The sequence below is a fragment of the Trachypithecus francoisi genome, unplaced genomic scaffold, assembly GCF_009764315.1.
Source record: "Trachypithecus francoisi isolate TF-2019V2 unplaced genomic scaffold, Tfra_2.0 Lachesis_group13, whole genome shotgun sequence".
NCBI lineage: Eukaryota > Metazoa > Chordata > Mammalia > Primates > Cercopithecidae > Trachypithecus > Trachypithecus francoisi.
This window is the reverse complement of record NW_022681458.1, coordinates 64,824,291-64,849,916: the sequence shown is the minus strand read 5'-3', so window position 1 is coordinate 64,849,916 and position 25,626 is coordinate 64,824,291. Positions and strand designations below refer to the sequence as shown.

Here is a 25,626-nt window from a genome sequence, read left to right as displayed (position 1 = left end):
GATCACTTGAGCCCAGGAGATGAAGGTTGCAGTGAGCCATGATCACGTACTGCCCTCCAGCCCTGTCTTAAAACAAAACAAAAGCACAAACAAAACAAAACAACAGAGATCTCCTTCATTTACAAATTTCTACCTTGCAGTCATAATCCTTATTAAATAAAGCAAAATGACACCAAGCAGATGTGTTTTTAAAATACATCTTGCTGATGACTATTACATTTCGTAAACATTTACCTGCCTATTTAATCTGTGGCTTCTCTCACACTGCATTAGAAGAATATAGCAATGCCAACTGTTTTCTCAGCAAGAATTCTAGGTCATTCTTTCTATTTGCCCACATTCCAGTACTTTTGGTTTTACTAGACTGATTTGCTATCTTGATTGTGTTGCTACAATAATTGTGAAGTAAGTGATTAAAATACAGAACCACAGAATACTGGAGACAAAGGGGGCCTTACAGTCGTCTAGGCCAAATGTAAATGTTGCCAGGTTTATTTCTATGTAACTACAGTGCCTTAAAAAAAAAAACTGGCTGAGCAACATGTTGTATACATCAGCAGAGACACTTAAGAGGTAGCAACAGTTACCACGAATCCAAGTTTTCCTTTCCCTTATCTTGAAAAACTAGAGAATTTTAACAGCATAAAAAAGCCCAAATACACACAAAGACGAATTATTCAACAAGTTAAAACCCTAGTTCACAAAATTACCATTCCCTGAGTTATAGAACCAATTTTCTACCCTTTTATCTTTCCACTAAAAGTGGTCCAGTTTCTTCAATCTGGCAGGTTACTATGTGCAGACGTTTTCATGGGCTGCTTCCTGTTCCCAAACAAGTTCCTCAGTCATGACTCAGTCTAAGAAATATGATCCAGCCAATTTACTGGAACTCTCACCCATTATGCTTGTCTGTAAACTGCAGAGCATGATGCAAAGATAAAGCAAAACTGGGAAGTGAAGAAAGCAAGAATTTGGATTATTTTCTCAAGAGGCACATGCAAAGTTCGGTCAAAAAGATGTCAGAAAAAAAGTTAATTTCCAAAACAGCAGGTGATCCTACCTTCTACAAAGAGCACATGGTGCTGAATTTTCCATGAGAGAGGTTTCACATCTGGGTCCCCAAGGAGGTTTTTTTTTTTTTTTTTTTTTTTCCAGTGGTTTATGTTTGAGTAGGATACTGCTGCTAGGCTTCAAAGGACTTACATAAGGGTTTCACTACTTTGCTGAGAGAATGGCTTGGTTTAACAAGCAAACATTAGGATAAATTTTTCTAATCTCCTCCCCATATTTGAACCATCCATGTATGTACTGAGTTCTAAATGCTGTCCTCCACAGGAGAGGAACTTCTCACCCTTGGGATTAGGTCTTCTACTGCCCTAATGATCCAACCCTCCCCACTCCCAACCTGACCCTGCCATATTACCAACAGAACCTTCAGGAACATTGAATCCAACTCCCTAACCTACTTTACCAAACCTCCATAGAAATTAACTGGGCATGGACTAACCAGGTGGCTCAGATCTCCACCTTGAGGTCAAACAGCTTTGCTGCCCATGCTGGTGTACCCTCCTCCTCCAAGGGAGTCCCCCATGAGGACGGGCACACATACTCTAGCACATTCACACCGTAGGGCTTCCACAGAGACTTCTGCCACTTCTAAACTCCCCAGGTGATCCTTGACCCTCTCTTTTGGTCCTGCATTTGTAAAGATAAATTATTAGTTCAATCCTTGGGGTCCTTTTCAGATTTTTTTTTTTAAAGAGATAAGAGTCTTGCTCTGTGGCCCAGGCTGGAGTGCAGTGGCACCTTCCTAGCTCACTGTAGCTTCTAATTCCTAGGCTCAAGTGATCCTCCCACCTTGGCCTCCCAAGTAGCATGCATCACCATGCCTGGTTAATCTTTAGTTTTTGTAGAGATGGTTCTTGCTATGTTGTTCATGCTGGTCTCAAATTCTTGGCCCCAACTGATCCTCCTGCCTTGGTCTCCCAAAGTGCTGAGATTACAGGCATGGACCACTGTGCCTGGGTCAATTTTCAGATGTAACTACCTACAAATAGCTAAAAGTAATAAGTCAGTACAGTCAGTCATCCAGGTTTGGGGGCTAAGTAAGTACTAAATGCCATTTATTGCTGCTAGCCAGAGACCGTGTGTGCTGGTGGTATGAATTTTAGATACATTTTATTAACAATATCATACGTATAAAACACTTAGCTTAAAAAAAAATAGATCTTTGCTGGGTGCTGTGGCTCACGCCTGTAATCCTAGCACTTTGGGAGGCTGAGACGGGTGGATCACAAAGTCAGAAGATAAGACCATCCCAGCTAACACAGTGAAACCCTGTCTCTACTAAAAACACAAAAAAATTAGCCGGGCGTGGTGGCACACACCTGTAGTCCCAGCTACTCGGGAGGCTGAGGCAGGAGAATCGCTTGAACCAGGGAGGCAGAGGTTGCAGTGAGCCAAGATCACACCATTGCATTCCAGCCTGGGTGACAAGGGCAAAACTGTCTCAAAAAAAAAAAAAGAAAAAGTTAAAACTTCTAGAATGGTGGTGGTTATAAAGGTGGTGGTCAAGATCAAGAAGATTAGTGTAAATACCCTAAATGGATCACTAATCCATCTAACCATCTAATACCACTCCTCAGGTGCTAGGGATACAAAGATGAGTAAGAAACAGTCTCTGATCTGAGTTACGAGACAAAGTGATGAGAAGCAAGTAGAAGCCCAGGCAGCATGGAGGAGATGCCACTAAATCTGCACAGAAAGACCTCACAGAGGAGGTAACAACTGCCATAAAGTGTATAACTGGCCTACTGTGTGAATATCCTTCCAATAAACAAGGGTTAAATCTATTTTCCAAAGGCCCAGCCCAAGGGCATTTGAAAGCAAAGGAGGCTATGGAGGTGGCAAGAACACACAAAAAGTAAATACATCTCAGCTGGGTGCAGTGGCTCACGCCTGTAATCCCAGCATTTTGGGAGGCCAAGGCGGGCGGATCACAAGGTCAGGAGATTGAGACCATCCTGGCTAACACGGTGAAACCCTGTCTCTACTAAAAATACAAAAAATTAGCCAGGCGTGGTAGCAGGCATCTGTGTCCCAGCTACTCGGGAGGCTGAGGCAGGAGAATGATGTGAACCTGGGAGGCGGAGCTTGCAGTGAGGCAAGATTGCGCCATTGCACACTTCAGCCAGAGCGACAGAGTGAGACACCGTCTCAAAAAAAAAAAAAAAAAAAGTAAATACATCTCCATTCTCTTTATACATCCTTCGTCTCCCTTCTTGGTGGTGGCAATGTTTTCCCTCATCTCCCCTCCAGAGGCTCTGAGTCTCTAGCTCAAGGAAAATTCTCATACGTAAAGAGACTTCCTCCTCATATTTTGACTTTTCAGTTAGTATGACTCATCCATCTCAGCCAAGATGGGAATTACTGTTAATGCCACACTGTCACGGAATGCTACAACTGGAAGGGACCACAGGAATCACCCAGAGAGCCCCTCTCATTTTGCAAATAAGAGAACAGGTCTAAAGGGTGAGATCATTTGTGCATGGTCAGAGGTCAAAGGATTAGCAAACTACTAAGGGTCTACTTTTCTAATTTTACAACTCTTGCCAAGTTATTTGGCAGAGGGAAAAGATCTTTGCTTCACCTTAATTCTTTTTTAATTAGCATCTCTTGCTCTAGCCTGCTGGTCTCACAGGTACCTAACAGCTTCTGTTACACCTGGTGTTTGCATACTTCATGGTTTACAGGAGTGTTCATGGGCGTTATCTCATTTGAGCCTCACTACAGTAGCATGAGGGAGGTGGGCCAGGTATTGTAATCTTTTTTTTTTTTTTTTGAGACAGAGTCTCACTCTGTTGCCTAGGCTGGAGTGCAGTGGCACAATCTCAGCTCACTGCAACTTCCACCTCCTGGGTTCAAGTGATTCTCCTGCCTCAGCCTCCCAAGTAGCTGGGATTACAGGCGCCTGCCACCACACCTGGCTAATTTTTGTATTTTTAGTAGAGATGGGGTTTTGCCATGTTGGCCAAGCTGGTCTCGAACTCCTGACCTCAGGTGATCTGCCCGCCTCGGCCTCCCAAAGTGCTGGGATTACAGGCGTGAGCCACTGCGTCCGGCCTGTAATGTTCATTTCTAGATGAACACGTTGAGGCTTCGGGGATTAAGCAACCTGCCACAAATCACATATTTGGCAAGTAGCAGAGGCAGGACTCCAACCCAGACCTTCTGACCTTTAGCCTGGGAAGCTCGTCCACAGCTCCTTGGTGTTCATGCCACAACAGACACGTTCTGGAAACCACTTTAGCCCCGTGCCTTCTCCCTTGGCGGGAAACTAAGAGTTGAAGGTCTGCCTTCTGGACACTCAGACTTGCCTGCCCCATACAACTTAACAGGCAAATCAGGCCAACTTACTTGCCTGAAGAGAGCTTAGCATTGCAACCAGGACAGTTCACTTGCATACGGAGAGTTTCGCACTGAAATCAATCTTCCCATAAAGCCAGTAATTACCCCATACTTGGTATGTCTTACAAGGTTTTCTTACTAGGGCCTGACTAAACTCGTCTAGGGCATGACAATGGCTTTTTAAAAATAGATACCAGGTGTACGTGGTATAAAATTTATCTCCCAGTTACCCTCCTCCAAGGCAATCACTAGTATCAATTTTTTTCTGTTTTCTTAGGAAGCCATTAAATACACACAATTGCAAAGTATCCCACACTCATTTAACATATTTTGGAGATGGTTCTACATCAGGGCATAGAGTTGTGAGTTGTCCTTTTTTTTTTTTCCTTTCTTTCTAAGATAGGGTCTTGTTCTGTTGCCCAGGCTGGAGTGCAGTGGCACAATCACAGCTCGCTGCAGCCTCGACCTCCTGGGCTCAAGCAATCTTCCCACCTCAGCCTCCTGAATAGCTAAGATTACAGGCATGTGCCACTATGTCTGGCTAATATTTTACCTTTTTTTTTTTGTAGAGACAGGGTCTCACTGTGTTGCCCAGGCTGGTCTCAAGCAGTCCTCTGGCTTCAGCCTCCCAAAGTGCTGGGATTACAGGCGTGAGCCACTGCACCCAGACTTTGTCTCACTATTTTTTTTTTTTGAGGTGGAGTCTCGCTCTGTTGCCCGGGCTGGAGTGCAGTGGCCGGATCTCAGCTCACTGCAAGCTCTGCTTTCCGGGTTCACGCCATTCTCCTGCTTCAGCCTCCCGAGTAGCTGGGACTACAGGCGCCCGCCATCTCGCCCGGCTAGTTTTTTGTATTTTTTTAGTAGAGACGAGGTTTCACCGTGTTAGCCAGGATGGTCTCGATCTGCTGACCTCATGATCCGCTCGTCTCAGCCTCCCAAGGTGCTGGGATTACAGGCTTGAGCCACCGCGCCCGGCTCACTATTTTTAATGACTGGACATTATTTCATTACACAGGTGTACTAAATCAGTATTAATAACATAATTAATCTCCCATCTGACTTTTGTTTCTTTTTGTCATTACAAATATTGCTATAATGAATATCCTTGTATATAAATCATTTCATACATGTGTGAGGGTATCTGTAAGATAAATACTTAAAAGTGGAGTTGCTGGGTCAAAGAGTATATACTGCCAAATAGCCCTACAAAGAGGTTGTACCTTTTACACTCACACCAGCAGTGTGAGCATGCGTTTCCCCACGCCTTTCCCAACTCATGTGTCCTTCACATCTTGTATCATATTGGCACATGGTACCCACTCAATAAATACATATGAACTGCTTAGACAAGGCCTCCTACTTTAATTCCAGGATGATTTCAAAATCGGGCCCTTCCCACTATCTTTTAACAATAAAATTGAGACCAAAGAAAGGAATAAAGGCTGGGCGCTGTGGCTCAAGCCTGGAATCCCAGCACTTTGGGAGGCCGAGGCAGGTGGATCACAAGCTCAGGAGTTCAAGACCAGCCTTGCCAACATGGTGAAACCCTGTCTCTACTAAAAATACAAAAAATTAGCTGGGCATGGTGGCGGAAGCCTATCATCTTAAGGCAAGAGAATCGCTTGAATCCAGGAGACGGAGGTTGTGGTGACCCGAGATTGTGCCAAGCCAAGATGGCGCCAAGCCATTGCACTCCAGCCTGGGCACCAAAAGCGAAACTCTGCCCCACCCCACAAAAAAAAGAAAAAGGAATCAACTTCCACTCCAGAATTATCAGCCAGCAAACAGCATTTCTTTAACCACTGGTGTGTGCCTAGCCATGCTCCAGCCAAGCTAATTTTCATTTGTGCCTTTGGTACTCGCAACACATTTTGTAGGGGCAAGGAATGCAGAGGCTGGGATACCCACAGATAAGACCGAGGTTGGGCAAAGTCTCAGGTACACTCAAATGTAACTGGCAAAATCAGCAAGCTCGGCCTTTCTAATAGACAAGGCAGACTTGAAAAATCAAGTCCAGCCAGGTTGACCCATTTACTGGCTCCTTAAAGACCAGGAAAAGGCTTTCTTTCTAAAGATGTATCACTCAGGAACAGGTGTTTACTGGCAATTAAACTACATTTAGAACAACCAACTGACTAAGGAGAGCTGACAGTGATCATGGAGACCGCAGTTCAAACTCCAGGTTTATAAAAGAGGATCCTGAGGCCTGAGATGCTAAATGGGCAACTGGCCCCAGGTCTCACCTAACTGAGCAAAATCCAGGGGTGGTTGGTTGTCACCTGGTCAACCTAACACAAATTAGATTTCAAGCTAGACTTTCCTATTGCAATTTCTATTACTTAAAAATTCATTAAATATTAGGAATTACTTTGAAAACTGACCCTTAGAGAACTGTTGTGTGCTATTCAAGTCTGTAACCAAATTAATGGCCTATGAAATTCTGCTATGAGAAAATTGCCCAATGTCTGACCTGTACTGTTTTTTTCTTTTTTTTTTTTTTTTTTTTTGAGACAGAGTTTCGCTCTTGTTGCTCAGGCTGGAGTACAATGGCATGATCTCAGCTCACCGCAACCGCTGCCTCCTGGGTTCAAGCAATTATCTTGCCTCAGCCTCCTGAGTAGCTCGGATTACAAGCGTGCGCCACCACGCCTGGCCACGTTTGCATTTTTAGTAGAGACGGGGTTTCTCCATGTTGGTCAGGCTGGTCTCGAACTCCTCACCTCAGGTGATCCGCCTGCCTCGGCCTCCCAAAGTGCTGGGATTATAGGCATGAGCCATTGCCCCCGGCCCCTGTACTCCTTATTTTTTAGAGGACTTTTCTTCTCCAACCCGCAAGCTCTGAATATTGTGTGGTTCTCTAAGACTGTGCCTTTGCTCAAGACTATAGGAATAAGAGCCTCCCAGTTATCAGCCCTTTCAGGCAGATCATCTCCCCTGCCCAGCCTCTAGCATTACATTATCAAGTGCAAACCTGTCTCAAAATTAGTGTGGGCCCCTAAAAACGGCCAAAACAGGCATGGTGGCTCACACCTGTAATCCCAGCACTTTGGGGGACCAAGGTAGGAGGACCACTTGAGCCCAGGAGTTTTGGTATCAGCCTGGCCAACATGGAAGACGCTACAAAAGAGAGAAAAATAAAAAATTAGCCAGGTGTGGTGGTGCGTACCTGTGGCTCTGGCTACTCCGGAGATTAAGGCATGAGGATCCTGGAGCCCAGTAGGTTGAGGCTGCAGTGAGCCGTGTTTCTGCCACTGTATTACAGCCTAGGCAACAGAGCAAGACCCAGGCTCCATAAATAAGTAAATAAATGAATAAATAAGGCATTTTCTTCACTCTGGATCTGGTAGAAGTTCTCTGCAGCTCTGATGTCTGCTATGTTTCCAAGTGAAAACAGGATCCAACGCAAAGGCTATAAAGCCACTGGATCCAGTCCCCATCTGGGAGGAGGTCAATCATTTTATAGTAGCCTCTGGCCTTGGTCTTATCACTTGCAAAAGGTTGGAGCTGAGTGAGGTGACCCCTAAGATCCCTTCCTCTAAATACCTCTGATTCTATGAAGTCCAAATGTAAGTCTGAAAATAATGATTTTTTTAAAAAAATAGGCTACTTTCAGCTAAAGCAGCACTAATAGAAATATAATGCAATCCACATGGGTAATTTTAAATTTTTTAGTATCCTAGCCTCACCAACAAAAAAAGAAACAAGTGAATTTAATTTTAACAATATATTTATTTAACCCAATATATCCAAAATTATTTTAACATGCAACCAAAATAAGAAAATTATTAACAAGGTGACAAAACACAATACACACTACAAGAAATCTTACCCAACATGGTAACACAAAATGTAGTCTTACCAAAACTACAAGGTATATTTAACAGAAAAATATTTTATACTACTTCTGTTTTAAAATTTAAATCAAAATTTAACGAAATTAAAAGTTCAGTTCCTTGGTTGCATGAGCCAAATTTCAAGCGCGAGGGGCAATGTAAAGTAAACCTACAATGTGGCCCTCCACACTCCTTAGGGGTGAGTTCGCCTGAACCAAACTCTTCTGTTTTGCAAATTACTTTCTAAAGATACACTGAAATCAATGGGAAAATTCACTCTTCCAAAATACCCGAGACAGTATTTGTACTGTTAGCAATTATTTGTAAAAGCTACCTCAATAACCTGAAAGAGCTGGTGAGAGTCTGAATTACTAGGAGGGCTCATGATGGCTAAACGGATCATTTTGATGTTATTCAACAATGTTATGGTGCAGACGCTACTCAACTACCATGATTATTGCAAAGGTCATCTGAAGAATGGATAGAAGTGAGGGGCTTTAGGTGCTGGGAGAGTACTACCTGTTCCAACTAAGGATATATATTAACCTTGAGTTCAGAAATTGTATTTCAATTGCTTTCACATGTATGAACCCACTAAATAATTATGTTGGAGCAGTGGTTACCTGGTAAGCCTTCATATTAAGATCTGAGAATGAAAGATCACAGTGTCAAGATTCTAAGCCCAGCTAAAGACAAGTATGATATAGTCTAACTAGTAACACAATGGCCACCATTTATCTTGTACTTTCTATGTACTCAACACTCTTCCAACCACTTGTCCCCGTGACTTCCTTCACACGCACACCAATCCACCCAGGTGGGTAGTCGTATGATCATTGCCATTTTGGAGTAAGGAAACAGAAACAAGAGAGGTTAAGTACTTTTGCCTGAAGACACCCCCCCATCTGATAAATGGTGACAGTGAGATCCAACTCAGGGTTATCTTAAAGAACCAGAGTTCCTATCCACTCTAGGCTTCCTCAGGGAGGCTGCACAGTGTGATGGGCTTAGGAAGCCAGGTGGGTGCCAGGTGGGGGTCTCTGCTGCTACCTAGCTGTGTGGGTAACTGTGGCCTAGCCACCGAACCTCCCTGTGCTGTTCCTGCAATGGAAGGCCAACATGATACCAGCCCTTATGGAAAGTTTTCCATATGAAAAACAAAGTATGCAAATGCCCCTTAAAAATATCGGACAACCCAAGGATGAGGTATTAGTACTATTAATAAATTCAGCTCCTGTTGCAAATGCCAAATGACCATGAGACGCACCTACATTTTAGGGTTCTGGGTCCAACCAGTATATAAAAAAATAGAAGATGAGGCCATTGCTTGTTTATGTATCAGCTGTGCATGGCAACAACAAAGGTAGTAAAAATGTAAAACAGTCGGCTGTCATCTCCCTTAAGGGTCTTAGATTTTCTTTCCCTTCACAGCTCTGGCCAAATTTCGTTAGGGGTAGTTATTACAAAAGAAGTATCTTAGGCCGGGCGCGGTGGCTCAAGCCCGTAATCCCAGCACTTTGGGAGGCCGAGACGGGCGGATCACGAGGTCAGGAGATCGAGACCATCCTGGCTAACACGGTGAAACCCCGTCTCTACTAAAAAACAAAATACAAAACTAGCCGGGCGAGGTTCGCCTGTAGTCCCAGCTCCTCGGGAGGCTGAGGCAGGAGAATGGCGTAAACCCGGGAGGCGGAGCTTGCAGTGAGCTGAGATCCGGCCACTGCACTCCAGTCCGGGCGACAGAGCGAGACTCCGCCTCAAAAAAAAAAAAAAAGTATCTTAAAGCCTTTAAAGGGTTACAAGGATGGCAAAAGGACAAGGCCACCCAGGCCAGCTCAGTTCATGTTTAGATTCAGCCTTCCACTGATGCACTCCCACTCTCTATAAACTCTCTCTGTCCCTAGACCTGTGGACACTGGGTTTCTAGGCCTAGAACCTCAGAGTTAAGAAATGCTGCCACAAGTGAAGGACTGAGTCTGGAAAGGAATCCTATGAGATGGTTTAACAATCCCCGTAAGTACAAGAAATCCAGCAGACAGGCTGGAGGGTCTTCCAGGGAAGCCAGGGCAGCGTGTGGGGCCTCTGCCGTTCTAGGGCACACACCAGGCCTTGCTATGGGTTGGTTTTCTGTTTCAGAAGACCTCGGTCTCCACAACAACCACGCCCTCACACAAGGCCAAGAAGACCAAGGAGAATGAGAGGATTACAGCAAACAGCAAAAAAGGGCATGAGTGTTTACACTGGAATTCAAGGAGGGATTTTTGCCAGGCGCGGTGGCTCACGCCTGTAATCCCAGCACTTTGGGAGGCTGAGGTGGGCAGATCATGAGGGCAGGAGTTCCAGACCATCCTGGCTAACACGGTGAAACTCCTTCTCCACTAAAAATACAAAAAATTAGTCGGGCGTGGTGGCATGTGCCTGCAGTCCCAGCCACTTGGGATGCTGAGGCAAGAGAATAGTGTGAACCTGGGAGGCGGAGCTTGCAGTGAGCCAAGCTCACACCACTGCACTCCAGCCTGGGTGACAGAGCGAGACTCTGTCTCAAAAAAAAAAAAAAAAAAGAGGGATTTTTTTTCAAGAAATGGAATGATGATAATGATCATAGCCACCATTTGCTGAAGGTATGCCATGTGCTATTTCCTGTGCCCAGTTCACTTAGTTAATTCTAGGAAGATGATGTCACAGTAACATCAATCTAAAGATGATGAAACGGAAGCACACCCTATTGTAAAATCTAATGACATAACCTCTTTTTGCCTCAGTTCTTCACCTATAAAACAGGGAGAATGCTCCTCACCTCACGGGGTGTAGTAAGGATTGCGAATGGCAGAAGAGTTTGTCAGAGCACTTTGTACTATGCCCAGTGTTGCAGAGTCCAACAGACACAGCTGTTGTTAACAGCATTGCTAGACGTCCACATCTGTCTGCTTGGAGCTCACAGGAAAAGCTCATAGGAGACAAAAGAGAGGAAATTGTTTTTTCTTTTCTTGGGCAAATATTGCTAATCATTGTAATTGGAAGTCAAGGATCAGACTGTTAGAATTTACTGAAAATAGTAAATCAATCTTAGAGAAGAGCAAAAAGAGAGACACTCTCTGTGCCACCTTAAGGAAGAAAGGAATCCATTCTTTAAGCAAAATGGCAACTTCTGGCTAGTTTTTCCTCTCCTTTCATCCATGACCACACTGGTGGATGAGTGTCTGTTAAAGCACAGGAACAGCAGAGCATGCAAGCTTGAGCACAATCCACTTCCCTCCTTAAAAAAGGAGGCTCCAAGAAGTTCTTTTTACATGTTTAGCAAGGATACAATTTAGAGTTACAGTGACAGATCCTCAATATGTGTGCTGATGCCAAACCAACTAAGCCGTCACAACAATGCTCAGACCTACACCTTGGCAGGAGCCTGCTCACACCCCCCTGCCTCCAACCTGTCCATCTTCCAATTTACCTGCCACAATAACTTCCTATCCACATCCAGTTTACGTGCCTTGCGCTTTCCAGAACCTTCTTCCATGGTTTCCAGATGCCCTGTACAAACTTGAAACACTGCACATGAGCACTGAAGACCCTCTACGGCAACCCCCAAGTTAGCCTTGTCACCCCCACTGGCCCAATATTCTGTCATAGTCCAGCTCATACCTGCGCCATTGCTTGAGCTTCCAGCTGAAGCCTGAACCAAACAAAATCTACCGGCTTAAAAGAAAAGTCTAGTTAAAATGCTAGTTCTTCCAGGATATCCTCTCTGAGCACCCCCGTTAGAAGTCATATTTTCTCATCTGCACTGTCACAGCCTTGTCATGTATCACAGACTAGTTTATATAAAATATCAAGTTCCTAGAGGGTAGTTAATGGACTTACCCTCACACTGACTGAGCAACTATTATGTAAGCACCAGGCATGGCGCTAGACATTAGAACTACACAAAAGATTAAAATACAGTCTTTACTTAGAAGAACTCATACCCTAAGCAGAGGAGACAGAGAGGAGCAATTTGAAAAACAAATGTCCCTCAAGGGGGATATGTACTGCATTATCTTGGAAGATTAAAACAGCTTCATGCCCTGAAAGTTTCCTAGGGTGTATATATACCTAATAAATATTTGTGGAATGAGTAAGTGTATATTATTTAGACTCACAATTCAGTATTTTCATTGTCTACCTAAGATACATAGGGTTAGAGTTCAAATTACTTAAGTAACAAAGATACCATGTTTTATATCATATATGACCCAACTACTAGTCATAGAAAAATTATTTAACATCATTCCCATTAACAATACTTCTCAATTATTTCTTGGATATGCTACTGGAAATAAAGTGTGATATCTTAAGAACTATTAACACACACCCCTTCAAATAAACAATAAAATAGATTGAGAACAAACGTGATATCTTCAAATATCCTTTAAAGAATTTTGCAATGTGGACGATATAACAATCAATCGATTAATTGCTGATTAAGTGAATTTTCTTAGTAGACTCTAGTTACTTCCCTCAGGCTGATGGTCAGAAAAAGGATGAGAAGTGGGAAAACTTACTTCCCCCCTTTACTCTCTTACCTCAGTATTCAGACTTCTTCAAAAAGTGCCTAGCAGAAAAGGTGGTTAAGCCCCAGAGAGATATGACATATATGATTTTAACTTTATCTCCTTGAAAATTAAAATAATAACAATGTTTAGTTTATCCTTTTGTTACCAATTCCTTGCAGTCGTAGGTCTGAGAAATGGCAAACTTCAGCAGTAACAATTACCATATCAAATGTTGCTCTGCGTGAAGGGATCTGGACAAGCCACTCTACCTGAGTAAATAAAATATACCCAGAATCGGCCGGGCGCGGTGACTGAAGCCTGTAATCCCAGCACTTTGGGAGGCCGAGGCGGGCGGATCACAAGGTCAGGAGATCGAGACCATCCTGGCTAACATGGTGAAACCCCGTCTCTACTAAAAAATACAAAAAACTAGCCGGGCGAGGTGGCGGGTGCCTGTAGTCCCAGCTACTCGGGAGGCTGAGGCAGGAGAACGGCGTGAACCCGGGAGACGGAGCTTGCAGTGAGCTGAGATCTGGCCGGTGCACTCCAGCTTGGGTGACAGAGTGAGACTCCGTCTCAAAAAAAAAAAAAAAAAAAAAAAAAAAAAAATATATATATATATATATATATACCCAGAATCTACCTTTGTGGCGCTTTCATTATATTCCATGACCTCTGTCTCATCACCTGCTTCAGGTGAGGATAAAAGGTATAAACAGACTGCCACTTGGGGAGATGGCAGGCTTCCCTACCAAAAACAAGGAAGTAGTATTCTGAGATTTCCTAAGAACAAGCAGCAATGTCCTGGCTTCAAATGGTCCCTAGAAGTCCATGCACCACCGTGGTTCCACTGGGGTGGGTGTATCACCCAGGAGCATTAGGAATTGTATGGAGGTGAGGTGGGGTGCTTTCTGCTTGTCACAACGATCCTGTAACGTGGAACAGGCCTCCGCTCCAAAGAGAAGCCCAGCCCATGCGTCAACAGCGCCCCCACTGGTCCACATGGAATGAGCTCCTTGAGTAGCGGCACTGTCCTGTCAATCTTTATAAAGGAGTCCCTCATCCTTTAGCAGCTGACAGAATGTCTGTAGGTCATCAGACAAAGCAAAAAGAAAGATGAGAGGGGAGGAGTAAAACAAGCAGAGAATAGGGATTATGGACAGTCAAAATCCCAGTTCTGCTACCTGCAAGCAGTGTGGTCCTGGCCAAATGACTTAACCTCTTTGAAAATGTTCATTTCTTTTCCCCTTTCTTCCCCATAATATTGCCAGTTCTATCTGTATTCAGATGACTTCTAACTCCAAAGGCTGGTTCTTTTCACACCATAGGAAGTGAGCTGGTAACATGAATCAAGATGAAAGACTAATTGTTTCCTCAGTCTCCATTATTGCACAATTTACAGTACAATTGTACTGTTATCAAGTGAACTTTGGAAACCTGTAGCACAGAGCAAGAGCTGCATGCTCCCGGGGCCCCAGACTTCCAAGAGTCCTGCAGGGGCAGAAGGGAGGGAGACGAATGAGTTTCTATCTAAGGGAGTCACATCTACCCGCATCTCTCTGAGGAGGAGAGACTTTACTTTTCAGGATCAATGAGATATGAGGTTCCCCCAACTTTTCTTAAGATGCATTCGCCCTCCTTCCTGATCCTCTCACCAAGGGGTGGCCCCTGGATTACAATTTGGAAGTCACTACCCTAAGGATTTCACCAAACAGGCAGTGTGGTAAAGAAGTTTCTAACAGAGGGTGAAGTGCTGTCTCTGGAGGATAAGATACAACCTGCACCACAGGATGATTCTCATCCTTGGTCCTGGTCTCTGCTTGGGAACCAGCAGGAGAAGAACATATGGGTTGGTGAGTGGGGGCACTGCAGCTGACACAAAGTAAATCAGCCCTGTTCCAGGCCATTAGGGTTGCTTTTTCTTTTTTTTATTGAGGCAGGATCTTACTCTGTTGCCTAGGCTAGAGTACAGTGGCATGATCATGGCTCACTGCACGTTCAAACTCCTGGGCTCAAGCCACCTTAGCCTCCCAAGTAGCTACAACTGCAGGTGTGCACCACCAGACCCGGCTACTTTTTTAATTTTTTGAGGAGACAGCGTCTCAATATGCTGCCCAGGCTCATCTCAAACTCCTGATCTCTAATGATCCTCCCACCTCGACTTCCCAAAGTGTTGGGATTACAGGTGTGAGCCACCACACCTGGCCTAGGGTTGTTTTTCTATGTATATTCTCTATGTCTCATTGAGAATCATCAAGAATAAAAATAACTTGAAAAATTGGCAAGTTTTCCTACTGCAAGTAAAAAACTCTCATTTTTCCTTAAAAAATGAGTTTTTTACTTGCAAGAGGAAGTCACTACCAGCACTTTTAATAGTTAAATTTTTTTTTTTCTTTTTGTGAAATATTCATGGTTCTTCAGTACTCTCTAGATGCAACAGTAAGGCTCCCTGGCCCCAGTACTGCAAAACAAACAAACAAAAAAAAGTACAGGTCCTTAGTTAGCCCTCAAGCACCTGAAGAAGAGGTATATAATTCCATCATGCATCATACCTCTGTGCCTGTTACCTTCACAAAAGGCAACAAAGAACTATAATCATTCTTCCCTCTATTCTAGTCCCTTAGGCAAGGAATAGATTGGGTTTTACATCCATGTGCAGTATTATAATTTTATGCAGAAGCAGAACAGACAAGAGATTGTCAGGTCTGAAATAAAGCAAAATTCTATACACCTTATCAGTGGGCCCACTACATACACAGTCAATACTGTCCTCATATTAAGGTCATTTCTTTCACACAGACATTGAAGGTACTAATCTACTCTGAATGTCCCCCACATTCCTGCAAAATAAATAAATAAATAAATAAGGAAAGGACATTGAATGAGAAAATTCAAGAAGTGTACGCTGCATACAGCCTAAATCTTAACTGAAGTCCTTCTGTTTTGAGGTACATGAATCACATTATGTACATCATTCAATACGAAACTCCTAAGAACAAGTAAAATAACAGGATACCATTTTCTAAATCTTAAAGCAACGAACTACTGATGATTAGAATCAGAAAAGCATGCTTCCAGAAAGGTGACAAATCCACCTCCCCCCTCCCAAAGGGGCAATGGTCAAAGACAAGACTGGAATTGGGCCTTGAGAGCTCTGCCTGGCAACCCTGGCTGTGGAGGCCACAGTGGACAGTTACCCACTCTCTTCTGGGCCTGTTCCCACCATCTGTGGGGTGGGTGTATAGGGCTGGGGCTAAGCCAGCTTCAGAAGCCCCCAACCACCATACCATCAAGTCTCTCAAGTGGGAACGCTGCGCTGTGGCATGGACACCCACACACAATTTGGCAACAGTTTGGAAGTTAGCCCCAGTTTCCAAATATATCAACCCAAAAGCCATTCAGGTAAACATAAGTGGGAGTCACTACAAAGTGGGACTTTATCAGATAAGGCAGATACAGAGAACCAAAAAATGAAGTTGCTAAAAGTTGCTGTAGAGATTTAAGTCTTTGTTTTTAATGGAGGAAGATAATGAGGCCCAGGAACACGGATTCCTAGAGTAAGATAGTGTTCCATCCTGGCCTCCAGGATGTCCAACACCTATCCCAAGCTTCTGAGCATTCTGTCCTCACTGGCTTCTCTCGGTGCTATTTCCAAATAATCTAGATTGCAAGTTATCACAGGCCACATTCCTGAAAAACCACGGAACAATCCTACTGACCCACTTCAGAGAAGCCCTTTCATAACAAAGTTACCCAAATCTTCTGGAGGGGTTTAATGAGCTCGGGTTATATATACTAAGTGAGTTTCGAACACTCGCCAGGCACCTTGAAACACAGTTCCTGAATGTAGGTGTTAAATGTAAGGAAGGCTGTGAAGGGCAGTGATCAAAGACAAAAGCACTTGCTTTCATGATTTAAATAAGACATCCTAACCAGATTTTCTAAATCACTATATACTTCAATGGGTACCAAGCATTGAGGTGGGTCTCCTAGGGCAGGGGTCCCCACCTGCTGGCTACAGACGGGTCAGTGGCCTGTTAGGAACCAGGCCGCAGAGCAGGAGGTGAGTTGTAGGCCAGCATTCCCACTTCCTGTCAGATTAGCAGCAGCAGATTATCAGAGAAGCCCGAACCCTGTTGTGAACTGAGCATGCAAGGGATGTAGGTTGCTGGCTCCTTAGGACAATCTAATGCCTGATGATCTGAGGTGGAACAGTTTCATCCTGAAACCGTCCTCTACCTCCTTTTATGGAAAAACTGTCTTCCACAAAACTGGTCCCTGGTGCTAAAAAGGCTGCAGACTGCTGCCCTAGGGCACTGGCTCTCAAACCTGACTGCTCATTGGACTCCCCTCAGAACCTTAAAAAAATAGTGATGCCTGGGCCCCACCTCCAGAGATTTTGATCTCATGAGGGATATGGCCTGGGCATTAGTTTTTAAAATACTGATGGTGAGTCTAATATACAACAGTTTGAGAACCACTGCCATAAGAAACAAACGGAAATATAAAAAGTGGAAACAACTCAAATGATCAACTGGATAAATAAAATGTGGTATAGTCACACAGTGGAATAGTATGCAGCCATAAAAGGAATGACGCTATTGATACAAGTTGCAACATTTTTAAACCTCGAAAACATTGCTGTAAAAGAAGCCAGCAACAGAAGGATAAATATTGCATGATTACATTTACATGCCATTCCATTTACAACATACGTCCGGAATAGGCAAATTCACAGATACAGAAAATAACTGAGTAGTTACCAGGGGCCAGGAGAGTTGAGAGGAAATGAGAAGTGACTGCTAATGGATATGGGGTTCCTTTTGAGGGTGTTGAAAATTGATTACAGTGATGGTTGCATAACCCTATGAATAAACCACTAAATTCATAGGGTTGCATAACCCTGAATTAGATTAAATGGGTGAATTGTATGGTATGTAAATTGTATCTTACTTTAAAATACATATATATCTATAAATTCTATGCACAGCTCTCAAGGAGCTATCTACTTAGAGAAAAAAAAAGATAAATAAGCAAGACAAGTATCAAGAAAGATTTAAAATGCCATTAGAGAGGATCACCTAAGTAATACAGAAGGTAAAAACTATAAACTCAGAGGAGGCCTCAAAGCCAAAGTGATACATATTTTTCTTTTCTTTTTTTTTTTTTTTTTGAGACAGAGTCTCGCTCTGTTGCCCAGGCTGGAGTACAGTGGCGCCATCTTGGCTCACTGCAAGCTCTGCCTCCCGGGTTCACGCTATTCTCCTGCCTCAGCCTCCCCAGTAGCTGTGACTACAGGCGCCCGCCACCACGCCCGGCTAGTTTTTTGTATTTTTAGTAGAGATGGGGTTTCACTGTGTTAGCCAGGATGGTCTCGATCTCCTGACCTCGTGATCCGCCCACCTCAGCCTCCCAAAGTGCTGGGATTACAGGCGTGAGCCACCGCGCCCAGCCTATTTTTCTTTTGTTACTCATTTTTCTTCTCTGATTTGAAAAAGCAATAGAGTTCAAAGCTTGTCAGTGTACAACTGATAATACAGGCCCTAAAGTCTCACTCCTAACCTTATTTGGAATGGCTATTTAGCATTGACTTAGAATTTAAAATATATGTATATATTCAGAATATAGGCTGTTGATGGACTGTAATGACTCTCAAGAGTCAATTATCAACAGGGCCTTTGAAAGATGGACTTGGAGGTCTGGTGCAGTGGCTCACACCTATAATCCCAGCACTTTCCGAGGCCAAGGCAAGCAGATCATCTGAGGTCAGGAGTTTGAGACCAGCCTGGCCAACACAGTGAAACTCCATCTCTACTAAAAATACAAAAATTAACCTGGCGTGGTGGCACACACCTGTAATCCCAGCTACTCGGGAGGCTGAGGCAGGAAAATCGCTTGAACTCAGGAGGCAGAGCTTGCAGTGAGCCGAGATTGTACCAATGTACTCTAGCCTAGGTGACCGAGTGAGACTCTGTCTCAAAAAAAAAAAAGAAAGAAAGAAAGACGAACTTGGTGCTGTAAGTCCTACTTAATGCCCTGAACTTGTCTTTACTAGTACCAACAGTTTGGGCCAAATAAACTTACATGCTCAAATACACAAAAAAACTTTTAAACACCAGGACTTGCAACACACAGGTATTACAGTACATATGCCATAAAAACGAATGATTAAAAGTGCCTCCCCTACTCAAAGTTCTTAATATACTTAATAGTCATAGTTCAAAGTTATTATGGCAGAAGCTGACACACAGAAGGCTCCAACTTTAGGCAGTACAGGATTTTGTTTAACAGTCTTGTTTTCATGTCTGGGGTATAGTCTGGTATAAGAAAGCCAAGCCGGGCGCGGTGGCTCAAGCCTGTAATCCCAGCACTTTGGGAGGCTGACACGGGCGGATCACGAGGTCAGGAGATCGAGACCATCCTGGCTAACATGGTGAAACCCCGTCTCTACTAAAAATACAAAAAAAAAACTAGCCGGGCGACGAGGCGGGCGCCTGTAGTCCCAGCTACTCGGGAGGCTGAGGCAGGAGAATGGCGTAAACCCGGGAGGCGGAGCTTGCAGTGAGCTGAGATCCGGCCACTGCACTCCAGCCCGGGTGACAGAGCAAGACTCCGTCTCAAAAAAAAAAAAGAAAGCCATATATATTTCTCCAGCAGTTTCTGAATATTAATATTTAATATTATACACTGGAACATATTTTTGCTTTCATTTACAGAAAACATACCATTAGCAATTGAATAAATCTTGGCCTATACCTTTAAAGCCCTTGTAATAAATGTTTGTTGGTGCTTATTTAAAAGCAGGTGGCCGGGCGCGGTGGCTCAAGCCTGTAATCCCAGCACTTTGGGAGGCCGAGACGGGCGGATCACGAGGTCAGGAGATCGAGACCATCCTGGCTAACACGGTGAAACCCCGTCTCTACTAAAAAAAAAATACAAAAATCTAGCCGGGCGAGGTGGCGGGCGCCTGTAGTCCCAGCTACTGCGGAGGCTGAGGCAGGAGAATGGCGTAAACCCGGGAGGCGGCGCTTGCAGTGAGCTGAGATCCGGCCACTGCACTCCAGCCCGGGCGACAGAGCGAGACTCCGTCTCAAAAATAAATAAATAAATAAATAAATAAAATAAAAGCAGGCAGCAGTGAAATTTCAATAGCTCCTAGAAATTAAATTATCAAAAAATAAACTCTGTTCTCTATGTATGGCAAACTGATAATGAATAAACATTTCTACAGTCAGAGATGAAGACAAGGAAGTTAAAAATGACATCTAGTAAACTCGTCCTCCTCTACCCTGGTGTGCAACATATTTCAGTCAACTTTCAGAAAGTGGCTGGACCAAGCACTTAAATGCCGTGAGGCTGACCTGGACTAACTTTTAGGCAAATCATCCATCAGATCCTGTAAGTCCTGCAGCACACTTAATTCACATAAATAAGACAATAATTCCAAAAACAACTTGTTTAACAATAAGGACTAAGAAAGTGTTTAATTTTGAGATGTACTATTCTCAAAGACCCAAGTTAGCTTCAACTAGATAAGACTTGAGCCCTTATGCTTGCTATAGTTCAAAAGTGCCAAAACATGAGATTAGGGTTGAATTTGCACCATCAGGTTTCTGCTAGCTGTTTTCAACCCAAATTTTCCCCATTCTGCTCTTTCCTTCAACCTGGTTTAACCCTGTCCGTCACAGTCTTCACCATATTCTTACTACCAAACTTATTTTTGAGCACTACTTCAAAACAAAAAGCGCCAATGGAACAGAAGAAATGTACCAACTAGCAAGGCGAACAAAGGCAAATACTCCAGTAGCAAAGAGATTTAATTAAGAAAAAAGGGAAACAGTTCCTGAAAACTGTGAGGCAGAATCTTAGACATTGCCAAGACCCCAGGAATTTAAAAAACTTATTAAGAAACAGGCTGGCGCAGTGGTTCACATCTGTAATCCCAACACTTTGGGAGGCCGCGGCGGGTGGATCACCTGAGGTCAGGAGTTCGAGACCAGCCCAGCCTGGCCAACATGGTGAAACTCTATCTCTACTAAAAATACAAAAAATTATCTGGGCGGTGGGTGCCTATAATCCCAGCCACTCGGGAGGCTGAAGCAGGAGAGTCACTTGAACCCGGGAAGTGGAGGTTGCAGTGAGCCAAGATTAGGCCACTGCACTCCAGCCTGGGCAACAGAACAAGATTCCATCTCAAAACAAAACAAAACAAAAAAACACTCCTGCCTCTCTAAATTGAACCCACGGAGGCCTCTGCGTCTTCCTGAAAAGGACCACAGTGGGTAATCCCATTGACGGGTTGTATTCACTCTCCCAGCATTTAACAAGGTCCACCTCCCCCAGTTGTACAGTGATTAAGTAAGTATCTTGCTAAATGGAAAAGCTGCAAACATCAAGCTTTTACATTCCAGCCTCTCCTTCCCCCAGAATAGGCAAATCTCAACTTACTCACCTTTTGAAGTGTGAGCTTCTCTTCCTACTTAAAGTTTAAGGAGTTTTGGTAGTCTGGAAGTGGTGATTAGGAGCCCCCAGGAGTCAAACCTGTTTGACTGCTACCTTGGCCACTCAAAAGTTTGGTCACCTTAGCAGGTCTTGGCCTTTCTCTGTGCCCCTTTCCTAACCTAATGCCTGATCTAACTATTATCTCTGGTTTTCCCAACCTGGAAACCAGGGATAATAGTATTTCCCGTGAGGTTACTGTAAAATTATGCATGTGAAGCAATTATGTTTGGACCCAGGGAAGTGCCCAGTAACTTATCTATTATTATCTTAGTGCCAAATTCTTCCTGCATACTGAAAAGATAACCCAGGTTCAAGGAACAGTTAAGGAGGAAATATTGACACAAAACCCCCTTTAAATGTCTTCAGTCAGGACAGAGGAAATTCCCAGAAAAAAAAAAAAGTACTTGTTGTGTTCCTTTTTTTCATGCAGCTTTGTTAAACATGATTTATCCTCAATAAAAACAAATCTTAAGAAAAATGATGCATTTGCCTTTCAACTTTTCCTGGTAATCCTAAAGACAGAGTCGGTTTTCCCCCTAACGTTGCTCATAAGAACCCAGGGCAAGAAAGAAAGATTTCAAGATGGCCCAAGTTATTTTTAATGCGGAAAGACTGATGTGAGTTATGCATTTATCCTCCTACATGCTGCTTCCACAACCTCTCAAGAGATTTTTCACATATCTAAAAAGTCAAGTTGGTCTTTGCTTAACATTCATTCAGGAGATGAGAGGCCTGTCCTATTTTTCTTTTGTTTGACTTAAACATAATCTCATCAGTCTATTTCAATATCAACTTCATCCCTCATCCAGGAAAGTACTTTATCTCTCCAAGACACCCTTGAAAAGAGTAATGGATGGTTCCTTCCACCTAATGGAGATACTGAACCTAAGGCTCTCCTTACTGCCCTGTTTATCAACATATCCTCTGCACAGAAGGTGAAAAACTACATCCTACTACCACTTCACACCTGGAGAGTTTTTTTGACAAAAGATCAAGAAAATGTTTGACTCTGTTCAAATCTTTATGGATGACAACAATCTAATATGAATCATAAACGAAATCAATTCTAAATCTTCTTGTTCTTTTTCTGTTTTCAAATATGCAAATCGATATCTGATTACAAAGGTAGCAAAGCAGTTGTTTTTATCAAATGTAATTGAAAAATACACACTTAATGCAGTACATATGTTTTATGCATTTTTGCACATGGAATGTTATATTACACAGCAAAGAAAGAAAAATTTAATAGAGGGTTGTAGACAATACGGGAAATTAGAAAAACCAAAGTTCATTTTTATCATATATCCTTCGGTCAAACAAGCATTCCTATAGATAACTCTTGAACAGCAGCTATTAAATAAATCGTAAAGTACAATTTACTTCTTCCCTAGTTGGAACCAGAAGAATATAATCCCAGTGAAGATTGGGGAAAAGTTCAAGGCAACTTTAAAGGGGAAAAAAAAGGCACAATTAATACACTGTCTATAACTTAAAACTTTACAATGGATCTTTGGAATTAACCTAAGACTTTACATTTAACAGCATAAACGTATTTACGGTACATCAAGTACACGTTTCCTTGAATTCCAATTTTTTTCCTAAAATTCATTTACAAAATAAATTAGAAATATAAATATCTACTTTTAAAGTTTCTACAAAGGATGAGCTGAAACTTCTTTTCACTTTTATAACAATTTACAGAAATTAGCATGTGTTTTGAAACGCAAGCGTTCCACTCTCTGCCCCTACAGAAGAGGGGCGACATGTTAAGAAACTGAGGCAAATTCTCAACTGAAAAGGAAAAATATATAAAGTACTCAAGGAAGAAATAACAGTTGAAAGCAAAAAATTATTAACAGACTAAAAGCAATAGAAATTCTAATCTACACTCGCAACTCTTACCCTTGACAGCACAGAAGAGAATATCCTGTCTTACACATTTTGGAATTGCAATTCTGAAACGCTAAATCCAAAGACAAAGCCGCTCTGGGGAAAATAACAATTGCGCAACAGATCAACAGCTCCAACTTGTCCCTTGGCCCTGGCGCGGCGAGGTTTGCACGCTATAAAGCAGGAAAGGGCCAACCGAGGGCTGCTGTGACGGCCAACAGACCGCTGTCACGGAGGCCAAAGCCACGCGCGCGGTGCGCGCCACTAGGGGGCACCGCGTTCGAACTAGACGCCCCGGGTGCCGCCGACTCCGGCCTCAGAGTCCGCTGCCCTCGCCCGCACTTTCCCGCGGCGTTGCGAGGGGCCAACTCCGGGTGCCCGGGCCCGAACCCCTCCCCGGCCGAGAAAGTGCGCGGGGCCCGGCTCAGCCGCCACACGTCGGGGCTTCTGAGCCCGCTGGGCACTTCAGGCGCTCCTCCCTCGTCCCGGGGCTGAGCTTTCAAGAAAGCTCAAGGCTGCCAGAGAGTGATCCGACAGATGGATGACTTCGCAAAGCAGCGCCCACAGACAGCCCAACCGAGTGAGCGCGCCGCAGCCCGCACACCCGGAGGTCTTGGGGCGCGGCGAAGGGGCCCTGGGTCCCAGCCCGAAGGCGACTTCAGTTCCCCCGAGAGTGGCCCCGTGACTAGGCACATTTTTGCCGGCTCCGAGGCGGGGGAGCCGCGCAGCCCCGGAAGGGCCGGGCCGCGCCGGCTCAGACGGCCAGCGTCCGCCCCCTCTTGCCCCGCCGCCCGCCGCGCCGCTCAAACTTAGGGACTCCGAAGCCCAGCTCTGGGGACCGGGGACGCGGTTGGATTCGCCCACCACTGCCCACGCGCGCGGGCTCAGTCCCCAGATTTTCCCGCAACTTCCCACCCGTTCGCCCTCGGGCTCGTGGTCGGTCGGACCACCCGGCCGCGTCCCCGCTGCCCCTCCCGCCCTGCCTCAGCGCAAGCGCGGCGGCTCCAGCCAGCGCTGCGGTCCTGGCTCCGGCCGGACGTGGAGGAAGCCGGCTGCGGCTATCCCTCCCGGGCCGCGGTTCCCTAGCTCCCCCGCCCCCGTCCCGGCACCACCGCAGGGCCCAGAGGGCCGAGGCAGCACCTGCTGGGACGGGAGTCCCGGCGGCGGCACCTCCAAGTCCATCATGCTGAGCTGGGGACCGTGTGTTGGGGCTCCCCGACGGCGGCCCCCTTCCGGCTGCCAAGGCGCGGCGCGGACAGGGCGGCTCTGGTGGCGGCGGCGGCGTCGGTGGCTCCTCCGGGCTCCCCGGCACTCGCTGATCGGCGACACGCCGGCGGGCCCCTGCCCCGCTCCGCCTTCCGCCCCACAAGGGCGGGGCAAGAGCCTGGGCCCTTCCTTCCCCCGCCGGCCGCGCGGGCTGAGCTTCCGAAAATCCCCCACCCGCGCCTGGGCTGACGCAAGAAGCTCGCGGTCCGGGGGCGGGAAGGGACTGCCAGCTGGGGTCCCAGCAGGAGGGGGATCGAGAGGAGGCCTCAGTTAGCGCCCCGGTGCAGGCGTTCAGTTGCCCTCCCCCGCAAATAAGGGCAGCGCTCTCGCCCGCGAGATAAAGAGTTATTTGCGAAGGTCGCTAGAGTTCGGACGCTTTGAAACAGTTTAAACAGTTGGAACAAACACACCCGGAGCCCCGGAAAGGCGTTGGTGTAGGAGCTGCGCCTCCCTGATTTGGAGTTGCAGAACCTTGCCCTGCTTTTATCTCACTTTACCGCCCGAAAGTGGCGCCAGCCGGGGTAGAGGGCTAAAGGTTTGGACCCAGGCCGTGCCACTGCCAACTGCCCTCCCGCCCTTGCTCCCCTACCGGGCTGCGGCCAGTGGGCCCTGCCCAGGGGAGATGTGGACAGCGCCGGGAGCTCGTGTTCGCAGTCACCCTGAACGCTCTCCTCTGAACTCCCACGTGTCTCCGTCAAGGGCAAACGGAGAAGTCCCTTTAGGTCGGAGAGTGGTCAGTATTGCCTACCCAGAGCTGGGAGAAAAACGGGAACCGCATGAGAACCTCTTCCCACTAAAGCACAGCCACCACGCCACAGATGGCGCCCTTCAACAGTGTGTAATACCACAACATGCTATGATCTTTTAATCTTTACAAATTTCTTTTTCACGTACTCACAAAATAGTACAAATTTTAAAAAGTTACAAAAACGTTTGTATAGTATTGGCTCATTTTATAAAAACACGTGCCTAGAAAAAAAATTGAAGGATAGTTACCAATATATTAAATGCTGTGGAATCAATGATTTTTATCTTTCTCCTTGCTACTTCCAAGTATGCTTTAAATCTGCAATGCGTATGTATTATGTCTTACATTAAAAACAATTATTTAAACATTAATTATTGCCCAGAGAAAACTTCAAGTATTTGAAACCAGGAATATTGTGAACTCTTATACGGGTTCAAAGAGAATAGATTAA

At 44.9% G+C, this 25,626-nt stretch overlaps 1 protein-coding gene across 2 annotated transcripts in view; it reads right to left on the bottom strand.

Moving 5' to 3' along the window:
• The window catches only part of NFE2L2 (nuclear factor, erythroid 2 like 2), a 36,610-nt gene extending 11,730 nt beyond the window's left edge, over nt 1-24,880 (bottom strand). The window contains exon 1 of one of the 2 annotated variants that reach the window (XM_033231033.1): nt 24,302-24,880. In XM_033231033.1, the coding sequence (XP_033086924.1) occupies nt 24,302-24,346 (45 nt within the window). In that variant the 5' untranslated portion in view covers nt 24,347-24,880. Of the gene's footprint in view, nt 1-23,173; nt 24,096-24,301 lie in introns of those variants that run through there. The other variant, XM_033231035.1, reaches the window with a different exon arrangement.
• Nucleotides 24,881-25,626: the final 746 nt, after the last annotated feature.